Source organism: Bos indicus, chromosome 3 (genome assembly GCF_029378745.1).
Source record: "Bos indicus isolate NIAB-ARS_2022 breed Sahiwal x Tharparkar chromosome 3, NIAB-ARS_B.indTharparkar_mat_pri_1.0, whole genome shotgun sequence".
Classification (NCBI taxonomy): domain Eukaryota; kingdom Metazoa; phylum Chordata; class Mammalia; order Artiodactyla; family Bovidae; genus Bos; species Bos indicus.
Genome location: NC_091762.1, coordinates 120,766,246 through 120,779,834, shown reverse-complemented (window position 1 = coordinate 120,779,834; position 13,589 = coordinate 120,766,246). Strand labels below are relative to the sequence as shown.

At 63.6% G+C, this 13,589-nt stretch overlaps 1 protein-coding gene across 3 annotated transcripts; it reads left to right on the top strand.

Annotated features, from left to right (window-relative positions):
• The first annotated feature begins 330 nt into the window (after positions 1-330).
• On the top strand, positions 331-12,507 carry PDCD1 (programmed cell death 1). 3 transcript variants are annotated; one of them, XM_019958076.2, is made up of 5 exons: positions 331-489; positions 8,331-8,690; positions 9,023-9,184; positions 9,793-9,827; positions 9,999-12,507. In XM_019958076.2, the coding sequence occupies exons 1-5, from the start codon at positions 414-416 to the stop codon at positions 10,209-10,211; spliced, it is 846 nt and encodes a 281-aa protein (XP_019813635.2). In that variant the 5' UTR covers positions 331-413; the 3' UTR covers positions 10,212-12,507. The 3 variants fall into 3 exon arrangements, with proteins under 3 accessions (XP_019813635.2, XP_019813634.2, XP_070643197.1); XM_019958075.2 differs by having other exon boundaries at positions 9,996-12,506; XM_070787096.1 differs by lacking the exon at positions 9,793-9,827 and having other exon boundaries at positions 9,996-12,506.
• Positions 12,508-13,589: the final 1,082 nt, after the last annotated feature.

Here is a 13,589-nt window from a genome sequence, read left to right as displayed (position 1 = left end):
CTGGCAAGTCAGGGGCCCGCCCAGCACTCGCTGCCCCCAGCAGAGCGGGCTCCGGCAGTCCACGGTTCAAGCACAGTGGTGCTGGGACCTGGGCCCAGAGAGGGCAGGACTGGCCGGGGGAGGGGGGACAGAAGACCCTCCTCCCGCCCAGGGGGGTCCTGGCTTCAGGAAGGGGCAGCAACACAGAAGGAGCCGAGAGCCTCCCCGGGCCAGGGGGGCAGACCCATCTCCTCCTCCTCCGGCCCGTGTCTCGCTCCTCTCCCCCTCTGTCTGTCTCGGTGCAGTGTGTCTCTCCCACCAGGAAGAGGGGGTGGGCTGGGGGCGGGGCCCTCCGCCCGCCCGGGACAGCTTCCTCTCCTCTCCTGCGGCAGTGGAGGCTGTGAGCGGCATGCCGGCGGGCAGGCGCCCTGGGCATGGGGACCCCGCGGGCGCTGTGGCCACTCGTCTGGGCCGTGCTGCAGCTGGGCTGCTGGCCAGGATGGCTCCTAGGTAGGTGGGCCGGGGCTGGGTGGCGCGGGGTCAGGGCAGAGCCTCCCCTTCGCAGTCTCCGGCCGGTGGGACCGGGCCCCCGAGGCCCGGCACGGCCCCGGCAGGGTGCTACGTGGCCTGGGACCGGGGAAGGGCCCTCTCTGGGCTCCGGCTGCTCACCTGCCGTCCTTGCCTGGGGTGGGCCCTGTCCTCGCCGAGGGGTGGGCCCCATCCCCCTGGGGAGCAGGCAGGAGGGCCCCGCTCTTGCCGGGAGGCCTGAGGGACGGGCGGACTCGCGCCCTCCCTGTAGGATGACAGCGCTGGTCTGCCAGAGTCCAGACCCCGGGCCCACCTGTGTCTTCCTGCGGGAAAACGGACTGGCCGTTTCCTTGAGGGCACAGGCTGGACGGCCTGACGGTGTTTCTGCAATTATGTCAGCGGGGTCCCAGCTCCAGTAACACCCATTCAGCCCCCATCCCCTCGTGGGCCTGGGCCGTGCCCCACTGGGTCTGTGACAGGCGCCCTGGGGCACAGGGCCAGGAGCGTCTGCAGGGCTTCCAGAAGGGGCCTGGCCCCAGCGCCCTGTACAGGCTGTTCCCCAGGAGGCCCTGCAGGCCCACAGCCAGAGCCTCGTGGTCAGGGAGGCGCCCCTCCTGGCTCCCCTTGCCCTCAGCCGCTGTGCCAAGTCCTGCCGGAGGGGAACACCAGGGAAGGGGGCTCCCAGTCGGCCCTAGGGCTGTTCCTCTGGACCTCACTGGGCTCCGGGGGCCAGGGCCTTGGAAAGGCCGCAGGGAGGGGTGGCAGCCCTGACCCCCTGGCCACCTGTCCTGGACTCCAGTGCCCAGAGCCCTTCAGGTGTCTGTGCCAGGCCTGGGCCTGGCCAACAGAGTGGGACAGCTGGACCTCCCTGCTCTCCTTCCTCCCCTGGACTTGCTCACCGTGGACAGAGCAAAACTCAAGGCTGTGGTCAGTGGTCCAGAAGCCTGTGGTCACAAGGTGCCCCGTGGGGAGCCCTGGGGGTCCAGGCACGGCGTGGGGAGGGGTGGAGACTGGGTGCGTGTCGCCCAGGAAGAAGGGCCGAGGCTCGGGTTGGGGTGACTTGCCTCCCGTGACTTGCTCCCCTCCAGGGTCCCTTCCCAAAGAAAGGAAGGATCAGAACGTTAAAGGGGTCGGCACTGGGGAGCTTGGGACAGATCCCTTAACTGCTTTGAGCAGAAATTTTCCCACCGCAGCTTGGGGATAAAATGCCACTGTACAGTGTCATGAGAACTCCGTCTTGTAAGAGCTGTCTGGCTCTGCCTGTGACATACTTTTTCTAAGTCAGATTCTTTATTTTTTTCAACTTACAATCTTGAAAAGTATTTGAAAGATACAAAAAAGTACAGAAACACAGCGATGAACACCCTGCACCCAGTGGCCAACCACCGACCCTGGGTCAGTGTGCTGGGGCTGCCGTGGCGACCCCCACCCCAGGCTGGCCACGTGGACCTCAGAAGCCTGTGGGCTGGTGGCTCTGGAGGTGGGAAGTCAGAGGGGCCTCAGGGTCTCCGGGTTCTCTCTGCCCGAGGCCCCTCCCAGCCCCGGGCAGCGGTAGGGACCCCGGGCGTCTCGGGGCCTGTGGACACATCACCCCAGCTCTGCTCCGTGTCACACGGCGTGCTCCGTGTGCAGGTCCGTCCATGTCTTCTCCCCAGGAAGGACACAGGAACGGCGCGTTAGGGGCCACAGACCAACTCCTCATCTCACCCGATCCTGCCAGCAAAGACCCCGTTTCCCATAGGGCCGCAATCTGGGGGCTGCTAAACGCCTGGGTCTGGGGCCGCACAGCCCACAGCCCTCTTGGTGCACACACAGCAGTCACAGAGCCCCTAAGGCCCAGAGCGGAGGCCTCGCGGCAGGCCCACCGTTCAGACGCCCCTGCGTCGCGAGCCTGCCCTCTGCCTGGCCCCTTCCCGGATGAGTTGAGTCAAGGACCCCGCCTCCTCGGACCTCAGCAGGCGTCCCTCTCCCTGGCTTTGTTGGGCCCAGCATTCTTCTCTTCTTTTTGTAATCAAATCTCTATTTCATTTCCGATATGGAAATCCTTAGAATTAGGATGTTTTGAGGTATAACTGGCATGCCTCATCATATTCATTTCAGGTATACCATGTAATGATTTCACACTTGTATATATTCCAAAACGATCATCAGAGTGGGTCTGGCTAATATCATCACCATATACAGGTACCAGTTTTCTCTTATAAGGAGGACTTTCAAGATCTACTCTCCTAGGTACTTTCAAATATGCAGTACATATTATTAACCCTAGCCCCCATGCTGCAGATCACACCCCAAGGACTTATTTATACCTGGAAGTGGGTACATTTTGGCCGCCTTCACCCATTCGCCCACCTCAACCTCCGGCAATGATCGTCCCTGGTGGCTCGGTGGTAAAGGACCCACCTACCAACACAGGAGACACAGGAGACGCTGGTTCCATCCCTGGGTGGGGAAAATCCTCTGGAGGAGGAAATGGCAACCCACTCCAGTATTCCTGCCTGGGAAATCCCACGGACAGAGGAGCCTGGCGGGCTACAGTCCGTGGGGCGCATGGAGTCAGACATGCCTGAAGCAACTGAGTACGCACCTCTGGCAAATTTCAGTCTGTTCTTCGTACCCACGAGCTCGATTTTTATCTTGCTTTGTTTTGGGTTTTTTTGTTTCTTAGTTTTTTAGATTCCACATATAAGTAAAATCAAACAGCATTTGTCTTTCTCTGTGCAACTTACTTCACTAAGTATAATATTCTCCAGCTCCATCCATGTTGTCGCAAGTGACAAGATTTCATGCTCTTTTGTGGCTGAGTAACCCACTCCAGTGTTCTTGCCTGGAGAATCCCAGGGACGGGGGAGCCTGGTGGGCTGCCGTCTATGGGGTTGCAGAGTCGGACACGACTGAAGCGACTCAGCAGCACCAGCAGCGGTGCTCCACTGTATAATGGACCATATCTTCTTTATCCGTTCCTCTGTCCATGGGCACTCGGCTTGTGTCCACATCTTGGCTGTTGTAAACCATGCTGCTATGAACATGGAGGTGTGTGTATCTTCCAAGTGAGTGCTTCAGTTTCCTTCACATGAAAACCGAGTGAAATTGGTGGATCGTGTGGTAGTTCTATTTTTAGTTTTTCAGGAACCTTCATACCTCGCACCAGTTTCCAGTTTTCTCCACATCCTCTCCGCCACTTGTTACCTCTAGTCTCTTGGATGACGGCCGTTCGGCAGCTGCGAGGGGCCGGCTCGCTGTGGTTTCTGTGTGCGTCCCGACTCCTGCTCGCCACCGATGCTGAGCGCCTTCCATGTCCCTGTGGCCCACCTGCACATCTTCTTGGGGAAAATGTCTCCTCAGTTCCTCTGCCCATTTTTTAATCAGATTGTTTGACTTTTTGCTATTGTTTTCAGAATTTTTTATATGCTCTGGGTATTAACCCCTTAGCAGATGTATGATTTGCAAGTACGTTCTCCCATTCGCTCGGCTGCCTCTTCAGCTTTTGATGGTGTCCTTTGCTGAGCGGGCGCCCTTTGGTCCTATTTTGAAGGTGTCCTTTGCTGAGCGGGCGCCCTTTGCTCCGATTTTGACCCTTTGGTCCGATTTTGACGGTGTCCTTTGCTGAGCGGGCGCCCTTTGGTCTGATTTTGATGGTGTCCTTTGCTGAGCGGGCGCTCTTTGGTCCGATTTTGACGGTGTCCTTTGCTGAGCGGGCGCCCTTTGGTCCTATTTTGACAGTGTCCTTTGCTGAGCGGGTGCCCTTTGGTCCGATTTTGAAGGTGTCCTTTGCTGAGCGGGTGCCCTTTGGTCTGATTTTGATGGTGTCCTTTGCTGAGCGGGCGCTCTTTGGTCCGATTTTGACGGTGTCCTTTGCTGAGCGGGCGCCCTTTGGTCCTATTTTGACAGTGTCCTTTGCTGAGCGGGTGCCCTTTGGTCCGATTTTGAAGGTGTCCTTTGCTGAGCGGGTGCCCTTTGGTCTGATTTTGATGGTGTCCTTTGCTGAGCGGGCGCCCTTTGGTCCTATTTTGACAGTGTCCTTTGCTGAGCGGGTGCCCTTTGGTCCGATTTTGACGGTGTCCTTTGCTGAGCGGGCGCCCTTTGGTCCGATTTTGACCCTTTGGTCCGATTTTGACGGTGTCCTTTGCTGAGCAGGCGCCCTTTGGTCCGATTTTGACAGTGTTCTTTGCTGAGCGGGCGCCCTTTGGTCCGATTTTGACGGTGTCCTTTGCTGAGCAGGCGCCCTTTGGTCCGATTTTGACAGTGTCCTTTGCTGAGCGGGTGCTCTTTGGTCCGATTTTGACGGTGTCCTTTGCTAAGCGGGCGCCCTTTGGTCCGATTTTGACAGTGTCCTTTGCTGAGCGGGCGCCCTTTGGTCCGATTTTGAAGGTGTCCTTTGCTGAGCGGGCGCCCTTTGGTCCGATTTTGACGGTGTCCTTTGCTGAGTGGGCGCCCTTTGGTCCGATTTTGACGGTGTCCTTTGCTGAGCGGGCGCCCTTTGGTCCGATTTTGACCCTTTGGTCCGATTTTGACAGTGTCCTTTGCTGAGCAGGCGCCCTTTGGTCCGATTTTGATGGTGTCCTTTGCTGAGCGGGCGCCCTTTGGTCCGATTTTGACGGTGGCCTTTGCTGAGCAGGCACTCTTTGTCTGACGCAGCCCCGCGCGCCTATCTTGGGTTGTGCTGCAGGTATGGGCATTTCTGAAGGACCCAGGTAGGGCGTGACTGTCATTCACTTGTAGGAGGTCACAGACATGCTGGCCCTTCTTGGGGCACCTGTTGGGGACCCCACGATGGGGTCACTCCCTCCGGGTCCACTGCAAAGGAGAGGAAGGCGCACCTTTCCCTTTGGGATGAATTGGAGACCCAAGGCAGGGACCTCACAATCCATGAGCAGTGCTTTCAGCACCGCAGGTGGGTGTTGCCCACATCAAGCATCAGACAGCAGCTGTGAGATGCGGTCTCTGAGGGCACGCTGAGCCCTCCTCAAGGCTCACAGCCCATCACACCCAGTCCTCCCCCGGGCTCTCTCCCCGCTGACCCTGCTAGGGCTCAGCCTTCTCCTCAACCCTCTTCTCAAAGAGGAAAAAAGGCCTGGGGGCCCCTCGTTGACATTCTACTGTTACAGAAATAGCCAACATTTAAACGCTCAATTCATAAATGATAAGAGCCGACTTCATAGGTGTTCCTACCGCAGAGATAAAGTGAGGCCCCGCCCCGGACTCGGGAAGAAGCTCGGCACCGCCTCCCACGCCAAGGCTGAACAGGGGGACACGTGCATCACAGGACCCAGGGCCCCCAGCTGTCCACCGCCCCGGGCTCCCGCCCCGTCCTCCGTCTGCTCTGTGCTTTTTCTGGACTCTTGCTCAGAGGAGCCCATTTTTCTCCCTCTGGCGGCCGCCAGGTACCCCATGAGGGTCCGCTCTGTGACCCCACACCCCAGCCCGGCCCCCGGGGCCCCTGACAGCCAAGGCCCTGGGAGGCGAGTGCCCCGTCGGAGCTGGGTCCTGAGCACCCAGAGGGGACGGGCCGCCCACAATCACTGCCCCGCAGGCACCACCCTTGACTGGGCCTCAGGCCCGGCGGCCTCCAGCCCCGGCCTCCAGCCACAGGGTGAGGCCCGGTAGGGGTGGGGTGGGCATCTGGGAGGAGGCAGCGCTGTGCTGGAGGAGGGGCTGAGAGGCAGCGGGGGTTCGCAGGGTCCGGACGGAGCAGGGCCTTGTCGGCCACCAGCAGGGACCTGCTGTCCCAGGGCCTGAGCAGGCCGAGGGCAGCTATGTAGAGACAAGGCTGGCAGCCCAGGGTCCAGCTCATCCAGTTCCGACTCCATGAGGCCCCACAAAAGGTCACAGATGGTCACCGATTCCGGCCGGGGGGACTGCTGAGGGCCTGACCTGAAGGCGGGCAGGCCCCCCTCCCCAGACACGCGGCCCGCCAGCAAATGTCCACGCAGGGGTTCAGAGTAGGGGCCCTGCTGGGGGTGCCACGCAAGAGTGGGCTCACTCAAGGCCTCGGCAGGTGGGACAAGAGGTGGCGTGGGTGTGGCGGGTGGGGGCACAGTCTGGGAGGGCCAGTCTAGGGTGTCTGTGAAGCCCCAGACTTAGGCTCGCCGCAGGTGGGAGTCAGGGAGCACCGACCAAGGGCCATGTGCACAGCAGGGCTGGGCTGGGCCAGCGGAACCAGACCCAGTGTTCTCAGCTCGGTACACCACCACCACCGCACAGCTTTGACCGAATCTGTGCTCAGCTTGTACGTAAAGCAGCGGGGCGGGGCTGGGAGGTCCTCCACAGAAGCCAGGAGCCGCCCTCCACAGGGGCTGGGAGACCCCAGGCCTGGAGGAGCATTGTGGGGGAGGGGCGCTGGGGCAGCTGTCCGCAGACCCAGAGCTGGGTCCAGACCGGGCAGCCACAGGCCTGCCACTCCCTGCCATGGTTCTCAGGGTCCCATGTACAAATCAGGAGCCACCCTGCACCCTCCATCCACAGGGCGCCTCCTTGCGAAGGGGGCACCACGTCGGCCTCGACTCCGAGGGGGATGTGACGGACATCTCCTAGGAGGGGTGTCATCCCCCCACCCAGCCAGCGGGTGGGTGAGGGCGTGTACACCCACGCGGGCGTGTGGGAACGTGCATGTGTGCGTGTGTCAGCGAGCAGGTCCCTGAACGTGATGGGGCGGCCCCCGGTGGGCCTTGGCAGGCTGTGGCAGGCCTGGTTGGGGGCGTGCAGGCAGAGCTCAGACCCACCCTCAGATGAGCGATGGCCCCGCTGGCCTCTGAGCGCCAGTCACCGAGTTGTGGCAGTACATACAGAGGGTCTCTCGCTCACCGCCTGGTCAGCAGTGCCCGCCGTGAGGTGGGGGGTTCCAACAATGACCCTGTCCTGAGATGGAGCTTGTCCCCCTCCACGGGACGCCCCCAGGGGTTACCCACCCCCTCCCCCGCTCAGAGCAGGCAGGACCCAGGGTGCTGGAGCTGGGACCGTGGGGCTCGGACCTGCAGGGACTGGCAACTAGGATTCAGCAAGGGAGAGGGTGGAGGCCCTTACCACCTGGGGCAGGGGGCAGAAATGAGGGCCTGGAGGTCAGAGCAGGCCCCAGGTCAGTACAGTCAGAGGACAGAGTCCCACCATGGAGCTGTCTGTGAGAGGTGAGCGTCCTGTCCCGGGACCGAGCGTCCTGTTCCCCGGGCTGAGCGTCCTGTCCCCTGGGTCGAGCACGCTGTCCCCGGAGGCTAGCACGCTGTCCCTGGGGCGAGCACGCTGTCCCAGGGGTCAAGCGACCTGTCCCCGGGGGCGAGTGCGCTGTCCGCGGGGGCGAGCACCCTGTCCCTAGGGGCGAGCACGCTGTCCCCGGGGGCGAGCACCCTGTCCCCGGGGGTGAGCGTCCTGTCCCGGGGCCGAGCGTCCTGTCCAGGGGCCGAGTGTCCCGTCCCCCGGGGCTAGCGTCCTGTCCCCCGGGGCTAGCGTCCTGTCCCCGGGGGCGAGCACGCTGTCCGCGGGGGCGAGCACGCTGTCCCCGGGGCCGAGCATCCTGCCCCGGGGCCGAGCGTCCTCTCCCTTGGGGCAAGCGTCCTGTCCCCGGGGACGAGCACGCTGTCCCTGGGGAGAGCACGCTGTCCCAGGGGGGAAGTGATCTGTCCTTGGGGCGAGGGTCCTGTTCCCAGGGGCGATCGCCCTGTCCCCGGGGGTGAGCGTCCTGCCCCAGGGGTGAGCGTCCTGCCCCGGGGGCGAGCAGGGCTCGGGGGCAGAAGCACGCGGCAGAGCCTCCTCATTGGTGGGGCTGAGGGAAGGTGAGGGGCCGGGGCCGGGGGCTGTCCCTGCCCACCTCACGCCCGCTCTCCCCACAGAGGCCTCCAGCAGGCCCTGGAGCGCCCTCACCTTCTCTCCCCCCCGGCTGGTCGTGCCCGAGGGAGCGAATGCCACCTTCACCTGCAGCTTCTCCAGTAAGCCGGAGCGCTTCGTCCTCAACTGGTACCGCAAGAGCCCCAGCAACCAGATGGACAAACTGGCCGCCTTCCCTGAGGACCGCAGCCAGCCCAGCCGAGACCGGCGCTTCCGCGTCACGCCGCTGCCCGATGGGCAGCAGTTTAACATGAGCATCGTGGCGGCCCAGCGCAATGACAGCGGCGTCTACTTCTGCGGGGCCATCTACCTGCCACCCCGGACGCAGATCAACGAGAGCCACAGCGCAGAGCTCATGGTGACAGGTGTGGGCGCCAGAGACCCTAGCGCAGGGCAGGCCCCAGGGCTGGGGTGGGAGCCACCAGGGCAGGGTGGTCTTGGGGTCGCCAGGCTTCGTGCCGGGCCTGCATCCCACTCCCAAGACCACGGTGACCCCCGTCCTCGCTCTCCACGGCTGGAAGCACCCCCCAGATCCACTGTCCTTGAGGAAGGGGGCTGGCAGGGAGGCCTCTGAGGGTGACCTTGTGCTTGGAAGCCCTGCCCAAGGCCAGGCTTGGAGACCGCATGTGTGGGCCTAGGACTTGGAGGAGAGGACCGCTGGGTGCCCAGCTCTGATCCCTATCCTCCGGCCCTGCAGAGGCGGTCCTGGAGCCGCCAACGGAGCCCCCCAGCCCCCAGCCCAGGCCTGAGGGCCAGATGCAGAGCCTGGTCATCGGCGTCACAAGCGTCCTTCTGGGGGTCCTGCTGCTGCCGCCACTGATCTGGGTCCTGGCCGCGGTCTTCCTCAGGGCCACTCGAGGTGACGGGTCCCCAAAGGCACTGCTCCCCGCCTCTGCCCCCTGCCCCCTCCCTCGCCTCCTGCCCCAATCCTATCCCCTCTGTGTTCCCCATCAGGGAGAGGCTGGACTGGGCCTCCAGGGCCGGGGATCCCTTCGGAAACCCCTCCGCTGGGCCTGCTGGATGCTGGCCCTCCCCGGGGCCTGCTCTTGGGAAGTAGGGGAGGGAAGGCAGCCCCCACCACGGCCGTCACCCTGGCTGGACCTCAGCCAAGGCACTGAGCTCTTCTAACTGCCGGGCACCCGAGGTGACAGCCGCAGTGACACGCCCGCGTGGGTGTCGTCTCGCCAGGGGACCGCGCCTCCCTCCCTCAGATGTGTGAGGGGACGTGCAGGGATCACTGACGGTGCACAGCCGCGGCGGCTGGTGGAGGGCCTCTGGGCTGGGCCGCACAGGACGCCCAGGAGCCCGCCGGGCCCTGGGGCTCAGACAGCTCAGGTCCCAAGAGGGCTCTGGGGGCTGGTGGGGAGGCCAGAGGACCCGGCGCCTTTCTGGGGCCCAGGGACTCCCGAAGCCCCAGCTCACGACTGCAGGGCCTTGGGGCTCCCTGACTCGAGTACTTCCCTGCAGGGGGCTGCGCCCGCAGGAGCCAAGACCAGCCTCCGGTGAGTGTCCTTCCCTTCCCACCACAGTCAACCGGTCAACCGGGCGGAGCCGCCTCAGAACAGCCACGCCCCTTGCCCAGCATCACTGCCTGTTCCAGGAGGGGTGTGTGTGTGTGCGCTCGCAGGCACACGCGGAGACCGGTGACCATCCCTCCCTCTCTCCCCTAGAAGGAGGGCTGCCCCTCTGTGCCGGCTGTCACAGTGGACTACGGGGAGCTGGACTTCCAGTGGCGGGAGAAGACCCCGGAGCCCGCGGCTCCCTGCGTCCCGGAGCAGACAGAGTACGCCACCATCGTCTTCCCAGGCCGCAGGGCGTCCGCCGACAGCCCGCAGGGGCCCTGGCCACTGAGGACCGAGGATGGACACTGCTCCTGGCCCCTCTGACTGGCTTCACAGGCTGGGCAGAGTCCTTCAGACCCTCCGCCCAGAGCCAGGGCTGACCGCGTTCCCTGGAGAGGCACGCGGTGGAGAGGAGATGGGTGGGCCACCGAGGGCTTGAGGCCGGCCCACAGGGGACCTCCCGGTACCTGCCAGCGCCTGCCAGCTGTGCCTGGCTCCCGTTTCAAGGCTTGCAGCAATCCGGGGGCAGGAAGCGTCATTGTCCCTAGGGGCAAGGGAGGGAGCCTCGCCCAGGACCCCGGGCCCAGCCCTGGACTGAGCTGCCTGGAGCCACCCTTATACACACCCACTGCCTCCCAAGGGAGCCTGGGGCCTGGAGACTGTGCCGTGGTGCAGGCCGGTAGACCCAGCACTCGGGTTCCTCGAGGGGCGCATGGGGACGTGCACGAGGTCAGGGTTCCCCATGGCCTCTGGCCCCCTCAGGCCCGGAGAGAGCCAGGACAGCGGTGGGCCCTCTGCCTGCAAACACACCAGGCCTTCGTGCAGCCCAGGAAACAGGCAAAGGAGGGAGCTGGCAGAGCTGCAGTCAGCCGCTGAAACCCTCCTGGGGGCGCGGGGTCTCCATGCATCTGCACGTCTCCTGGACTCCCATTCACGGTGCTACTCAGAGGGGTCTCAGCCAGGCTCCCCCCAGGGTGCTGGGCAGGTCCCCTCCCAAGGCCTGCACACGCACTCTGACCGTGTGGCTAGGGTCAGCTCGGCCTGGGTGGGGGGCATGTATCCCATGCAGGGGTCCACATGCCCTGCCCTACTCTGTTACACTGTAATTAAAGAGTGAGAACACTCCAGGAAAGGCCCGGAGTTTCCCTGCTCGCTGTTGGGGGAGGAGCAGGGAGGGGCTGGGCAGGGCTGCAGACAGTGGAGGACACAGCACCGCCCCCTGGCTACCCAGGAGCACACTGGCCTCCCAAGCCCGACCCCCACACTCACACCGCGCAGGAGCTGAAAGCCCTTCCCCAGGATCCCGTCCAGCCTCCAGTGCCCTACCCCGACCCTGTGCCATCAGCCTGCCCCCTGCACGCCCCCAACCAAGCTGCTGGGCCTGAATGTGCTGCTGCAGCCCCACAGGCCCCGCGTGAAGCCAGCAGCAGGTTCCAGTCTGTTCCATAGGGCGGGGGATGCCCCTGACCAACAGGACAGACACCCCAACCCTGGGCCCGGAGCACAGAGGCCCCTCGAGCCCACACCCTGTGCCTGCCACCCCCGGACTGCCCCGGGCCAGGGGAAAGAAACCGGGCCGGGATCCCAGCGGGAACACTGCCTGGGAAGCTTTGCCTGGAAAACCCGGCAGGTTCTGTGGGGAAACAGCTCCGGCAACAGTAGAACCTAGTCCGTGGCAACTGTGACGTTAACATCCAGAAATAAACGGCTTTCATACACCCAGCAAGAACCACTCTGAAGAAAAAGTGATAGAGAATATTCCGCCGACGACAGCACCCAGGCGTAGCTCTCACGAGAACAGTGAGAAGCCGCAAGGGCAGCGCGGAGCACAGGCGTGGCACTGTCCGAGACGTCAGTTCCTCCGAATTTAACACGATCCCAGTAAAACCCACATTTCTGCAACTGTAAGGTTCACTTGGAAAAACAAACAGGCGAGTAACAGCCAAGAAAACCAGGAAAGGAAAGTGAAAGAAAAGCAGCGTCATCAGATCTGAAACTCGGGGTCCTTAAAGCAGTGGCGTTAGCACATGAAAAGCCAGGAACAGGGCCCACGGGGAGCTCTTTCAGGTGGTTTAGGAAGTTTTAAGGGGGACCGGTCTTGCTCGCCCTGGCTTCCATCAGTCCCAGCCCTGTTGGACGCAGGAGGAAAACCGGCCAGAGCCTCACAGGGAGGGAGGAGATGGCTTCCCAAGGTGCCGGGAAGAGAGGATGGGGAAATTCAAGTGTGAATTGGGGGAAACCCTGCAGCGTGGGAGAAAAATCCTCACCAGCACGCTGGGGACAGTATTTAAATATCACGCAGGAGGCTGATACTCCAGTTACAGGAGACAGCAAGGTCACAGATACAGGGGGGAAGTAGGGGAGCAAATGACATGCACACGCCAGCCACGTGTCGCATGTACACATGTGCACACAGGGAAAGGATGCTGGTTTCACTCAAAATCAGAAAACTGCAGGTCACAGCCACACCTGTGAACCAGCCAACGCGGAGAGCTTGCTCACACCCCAGGCGACTATGCCGGGAAGAGGCCCTGGTGTCGCGGGTGAAGAACCTCGACACCAGAAGGGGCAGGGGGTGGGCTGACAGGGACGGAAGTCCCAGGGGTTCACCGTGCTGAGGGCAGACAGTGGGGCGGCCCGGGGAGGCAGAGGCCCCCAGGCCTGGACTCTGGGCGAACTGGCTCTGGGCCACCGTGTGCAGGGGTACCCAGCCCACGGTGCATTGCAGGCTGGAGCCCGGTCAGGAGCCGTGGGGGCCGCTCGAGCGTCAGAGACGCCACAGTGAACACTGAACATCTCCCTGATTCACACACTCTGAGCAGGATTAAAGACCTCGCGTTCATACTGATACTAGAAAGATTTCAAAGACAAAAGAGCGGGCAGCAGGGGGCCGGAAGTGGCCCGGCCGCGGGCGGGCAGAGCCGGCGCCTGGCAGCGTCGCCCAGCTCAGCGAGACCGAGAGCGGCGCTCAGCGCTGAGCATCCGCCTTCCCGTAACGCGGCCCCGCGCCCCACTCACTTTTTCCGTCCCCGCTCGCCCCGGCGCCCGGCACCGCGCCCACCCCCACCCACGCGGCCCATCGGGCCTGTCCCTGCAGCAGCGTCTGCGCGGCTCCAGAGCCGCGGGGTGAGGGAAGGGGGGCGGGAGCCTCGGGGCTCCCCGCCCCTCGCTGGAGACCTCCCGGCGCGGCCAGCCGAGCCCACCCTGGAGCCCCTCTGCCCAGCAGGACATCCCCCACCTCGCCCCCCACTGGAGACCTCCCGGCAGGACACCCACCCCCCCGCCCCTCCTCAGCACCCCACCCCCCCGACCTGCGCCCTCCTGACCCAGTCTGCTGGGCTGTGGGGGCCGCCAGATACCTCAGCAGAGGAGCCCCAGGTCCCCCCGGGACTGCTGGCGGAGGGTGGGGCTGTGGCCGAGGGTCTCCAAGGGAACCCAGCTTAGGCCACTGAGGCGGGGCTGCCGTAGGGGCGGGGCCTGGGCCCTCAGCCCTCGTGGACGAAGGCCTCTAGGGCCTGCGGTCCTGTGTGGACTGAGGGAGGCCCCTGCGGTCTGCGGTCCCCTGTGGATGGAGGGAGGTGCCTGCGGTCTGGGTGAGGTACCTACGTGTTTGGAGGCTTCAGAATGTGGGGACCCTCCTGAAGGCAGACACAGAGGTGGGGGGAGCCTCCCTGCGGCCCTGTACCTCCACCCAGATGGTCT